The sequence below is a fragment of the Physeter macrocephalus genome, chromosome 4, assembly GCF_002837175.3.
Source record: "Physeter macrocephalus isolate SW-GA chromosome 4, ASM283717v5, whole genome shotgun sequence".
NCBI lineage: Eukaryota > Metazoa > Chordata > Mammalia > Artiodactyla > Physeteridae > Physeter > Physeter macrocephalus.
Window position 1 is genome coordinate 129,102,550 of NC_041217.1, and position 5,242 is coordinate 129,107,791.

Sequence of the window (5,242 nt, forward strand, 5' to 3'; positions counted from 1 at the left end):
TGTATAAAGCAGAAACTAACACACTATTGTAAAGCAATTAAGATGCTAAAAAAAATAAAGATTAAAAAAATGTTAAAAATAAAAACACAATAGCTTTAATTTACCTAAAAACAACAACAACAAAAAACTACAATGAGGTATCACCTCACACTGGTCAGAATGGCCATCATCAAAAAACCTACAATAAATGCTGGAGAGGGTGTGGAGAAAAGGGAATCCTCTTGCATTGCTAGTGGGAATGTATATTGGTATAGTCACTATGGAGAACAGTATGGAGATCCCTGAAAAAACTAAAAGTAGAGCTACCATATGATCCAGCAATCCCACTCCTGGGCATATATCCGGAGGAAAACTTGGTTTGAAAGGATACATGCACCCCAATGTTCATTGCAGCACTATTTACAATAGCCAAGACATGGAAGTGACCTAAATGTCCATTGATGGAAGAATGAATAAAGAAGATGAGGTACATATACACAATGGAATATTACCCAGCCATAAAAAACAAAGAAATAATGCTATTTGCAGCGACAGGGATGGACCTAGAGATTGTCATACTGAGTGAAGTCAGACAGAGAAAGACAAATATCATATCGCTTATATGTGGAATCTAAAAAAAATGGTACAAATGAACCTATTTACAAAACAGAAGTAGAGTCACAGATGTAGAAAACAAACTTATGGCTACCAAGGGGGATGTACATATGTATATTATAACTGATTGACTTTGCTGTACAGCAGAAACTCACACAAAATTGTAAATCAACTATACAGCAATAAAAATTACTTAAACAAGCAATGTAATCTGCGGGGCAAAAGGAGTCAATACTGATTGCCATGATGAATAGTTTCCAAAACCATATTTTTCCTTTTAAATAACAACAAGAACACAAACAAGAAATGTTTAAACAACATTATATGCAATGCTTGGGGAAAAAGACAAAAGGTAACTTAGCAGATCAAAACTTCAACCCAAACTGCACAAACCTGTATGTCATATCCTCCAGGAACTGCAAAACTTGGTTATGTTCTTATTCACGTATAAGTATTCAATCACTTTCCCTGAAAGTTCAGGATGGGGAGAGATTCTTATCACAAAAGACACAAAATACATTTCTCTCATTGTCTTTGAGTAGGCTGTCTGTATTTTATTTTTTAAGCTCTAAGTTTTGTGATTCTTTTCTTGAAAACAACCAGGTTCCCCTCCATCAAGAGGCTAGTGTCATAACACAAAGGCTCTCAACTTGAGAAATGACCCCAGTGTTCCATGGAGAGGTTTAATATTCTGGGAAGACAGGAAAGTCATTCATTCCCTCCCGCAGTTAGAGAACAGCCATTTATTTATTATTAATGACACGAATTTAGATGCTCAGAAAGGGGGAGCTATGATCCACACATTTTATTTGCTTTTAATTTCATCCCATTAGAGTCTTAAATTTCTTTGCATAGTCAAGATGGTCAAGAAGCCCCTGAAGTTGACTGTGGCACTGAAAGGAGGCCTACTTTCAGTTTGGCAACTGATCTGCTAGGTTACAAAGTGAATGTAATTTGCCTTGAGGCACAAGAAGTGGTCCATTAACAAATCACTATAGCCACTAAGACTGTCCGTTCATACAGTTTATTTCACTAGACTGCAATTTTATACACAGTATGAAGAGGTTTCCTGATAGCACACATATAGTTTACTTTCTGTACTGCTGAAGAACCACTTTTATTTTTTTTTTACATTATATCGTAATACCCTATCATTAAAACATTATTCAGTGAATTTTTTCCAACTACATATAAACGGAGATTTACCACACACACGGTGCAAGAATGTCTTTATAACATATTTGGATCACAAAATGTGAATCTAAAATACATCACTGTAATTAGAACACTACTTTAAAATTACAATGCCCCATGTTATATTAGCCAGATTTGATTACCCTCTGTATACATCACAAAGCAGTTTGGTGGGTATCTTCTTGGATGACTGGCAGCAGTTTTTAACTATGATCTCAAAAGAAATCTTTATTTAAGAATCAAAATTTTGAATTTGAAAAACTTCTTCCTTTATGCGTTCAATATTCTCAGAATCAAAATGGGACATTAAAAAATTTATAGTCTCTAAAACAAGGAGAATAAATCCAACCCTCCTGTAGCTGAAAGGCTGGGGGTGTAATATTAGGTTTCGTAGAAACCTAAGGAAAGCACTGTATGGGAAATGGAAATTAGTTAAAAAGAAACATAATATTTCTTTAAAAGCTTCCTGGATTCCTCTGCACCCCCACCCCCACACCTCTGTCACCACCTCTGTCAAACACAGAAAAGAATACTGCATTGCAAATCAAGATCTATTTCCATGAAATGATGTTCTAAAGAAAATGTATGTAAACAAGTCAGAGAGAAAGATTTCTTCATTTCCCCATTTTTGTGGAGTGAGGCAGTGGGATGGTATCAGTTAAATAAGATCTAGAACTCCTTAATCAAAGAACCACTTCATTACACACAAAACAGCTAGGGATAATTGGTGAAAATTTGTCATGTGTTTCCTTTTCTTTCCCCCAAAGTTTGAGAATGTTTGAAAGTTCAATAAATAGTAGAAAAATAATCCTTTACTTAGAAATTTTGAGATGCATCATTTAGAGCTTAACATGAGTTCCATACAGCAACTGTGGTATCTAGGTACCGCTAAGAAACCAGGCGAAATCTTCAAAGCACACATTTCTCTCTGCATGTGCCATGTTCCCAGTCTCCACTGGAGCATACTTTTCTCTCTTCCAGTTAAGGAGAGCCGAATGTTTCGGGCTCCTCGGAACATTCCCCTGGCTCAGCTTAACCAAGGCTCCCAATGTTTCATTTGTAGGTTCCATCTCTGTTTAGAGGTTTGCTTCTGTTCATTCCGTTGGTATTATGGCAGTTTCACTGATCAGACTTATTTCCCCTCCATTTCACAACCAGCCTCGCATCTTCACAAATGTGATTTTGTCGCTGTTTCTCTTGTTTTGAAATATGTGAACAGGCAGGTAAACGAGTTAAACGACTCTGGACAAAGCACAGACACAAGTGGATTTGATGCTGGCTCTTTCTCCCTCCAGAACATTGCATATCTCCCAGATCTCATCTTCTGATGGAGGTGAGGAGGTTAGCATTCCGCGTCGACAGTGTGTACGGTCACGGCCGCCTGCAGGTGGTGGCTGTGATGCAGTGTGGGGTGGTGTAGGCGGTAGTGGTGGAACTTGTGACTTAGGAGGGCAGCAGTCTGAGGTGGGGTGTCCAACTCCAAGTCTTCATCGTGGTTTCCCACGTCCACCCCGGCCGACAAGGGGTCGTTGGTGCACGGAGGGTTTTCACTGTCTTCCTGTGGGCTCATGGTGCTGTAACCTAGAAGATGAACATAACAAACAGGCAGCTGAGAGCTTCCAGATGCAGGGAGGAGACGTCACTGCAGATTTCTGGGGCACTGGGAGGCGCTCCTACCTTTGTGTTACATAAGTGTCAATGTTTGCAGACTGTCAGCAGACCTCGAAGTGACTTATTTTTAAAGAGATCTTTTGTTAGCTCTTGCCTTAAAGCAATTACACAATAAATACATAATCATTTCAGACAATATGAACAAGAACCCTTTCCCCAAATGCCCAAACCAACAAAACCAAACCAAAAATCACCCCAATCCCTTCTGATCCATAGACCCCACAACTGACATTTGGGGAAATATCCTCCTACACTTTTCCCTGAGATAAGATTAAGGTTATTTTTTATTTTTGAGGGAAAAAAACAAACAGCTTCAAGACAAAGATCCTAACAGGACTCAGATCAGTTGGGGGCTGGTGGGGGAAGCTGAGCCTCAAAATGCCTGAATGTGAGGCCACAGTAAGAACAAAAACAGCTGCCACCATGGCAGCCCTGGTGTCATGTAATTCCTACACACCAACAAGGCACGTATTTTAACGTCCATTTTATAGGTGAGGGAAATGATGATCAGAGAGGTTAATGAACTTGGCTGAGTTCCAGTCCCTAACAAAACACGAACTCTGCATACATTCATAGCAACTAGCAAAAGAATCAGCTATTCTCTGTGTAAGCTGGTTCACTGTATTTAAAGATTAATTTCTTTTGGTATTCTAAGTAATACATGTTTCAAAAGAAAATGCCCTTGCTGATCAAAGGATTTCATTCCAAGAACCTTGGCATGTTTTTAAATATTGCAAAAAAAAAATCCCCTTTAAGAATTTTGAGAAGTGACAGCTCATTAATATTTCCGCTGCATCTACAGTTAGCATCAATCAGCACTCACCCGTGGGTAGCTCTAGTCACATCCGTGGCTGCAAAACTGACGTGCTTGCATACTAACCAAGCAGGAATAGTTTGTGGTTGAAAATGTTATGCTTCGTGCAAAAATGAGAAAGGCAATTCTCAGTCCTGAATGAAATGTTGTTCAAACAACATAATTCTTTCAGTCCCACTCAACAAATATTTATCAGGCACCTACTATGTATAAGACACTGTGTTGAACACTGCAGGAGACGCAGAGACGAAAACCTGATCCCTGCACAAGGAGCTGATACGCTAGTGCTTGAGAAATAAAACAAGTACAAGCATAGCTCAGTTCAATTATTCATTTATTGAAGACCATCAGGAGGCTGAAAGGAGAGACTATGAAACACGAATAAGAGATGTCCCTTTTCCTTAAGGATTTCACCACTGAGTAAGAGACACATTATTTACAAAATTAGGCTTATTCTAGTACGGATAATGGTAAGTGCTATAATGGAGGTTTAATTGAAATCCAGCAGAGGGCTTAACTAATTCTGGCTGGAGGACTGGGAAAGCATCACAGGAGAACTCATACTTTAGTTGGGCTTAAATGGATGAGTAGGAGTTTGGTGAAGTGGCTAGGAGTAAATGAACAGACGAGTATGGCCAAGAGGTGTAGAAACACAAGGCTATTCCTATACCACGTGGCTAGGATGAGTGCTAGCAGGTAGATGGAGGAGAGACTTTAACTTACAAGGTTTTGAGCAGACCAGAAAAATAGCATGATCATTTCTGTATTTTAAAAAGAGAGTTCTGGAGTCCCTCCCATCAGGAAACGTACACAAGCCTCTTAGATAGCCTCATCCACCAGAGGACAGACAGCAGAAGCAAGAAGAACTACAATCCTGCAGCCTGTGGAACAAAAACCACATTCACAGAAAGATAGACAAGATGAAAAGGCAGAGGGCTATGTACCAGATGAAGGAACAAGATAAAACCC

General features: G+C 39.2%; 1 protein-coding gene across 2 annotated transcripts in view; it reads right to left on the bottom strand.

Annotated features, from left to right (window-relative positions):
* Window positions 1-1,355: 1,355 nt before the first annotated feature.
* Window positions 1,356-5,242, bottom strand: part of CACHD1 (cache domain containing 1) — a 217,369-nt gene continuing 213,482 nt past the window's right edge. The window contains exon 27 of one of the 2 annotated variants that reach the window (XM_024119787.3): window positions 1,356-3,369. In XM_024119787.3, the coding sequence (XP_023975555.1) occupies window positions 3,131-3,369 (239 nt within the window). In that variant the 3' untranslated portion in view covers window positions 1,356-3,130. The remainder of the gene's footprint in view (window positions 3,370-5,242) is intronic. The other variant, XM_028489306.2, reaches the window with a different exon arrangement.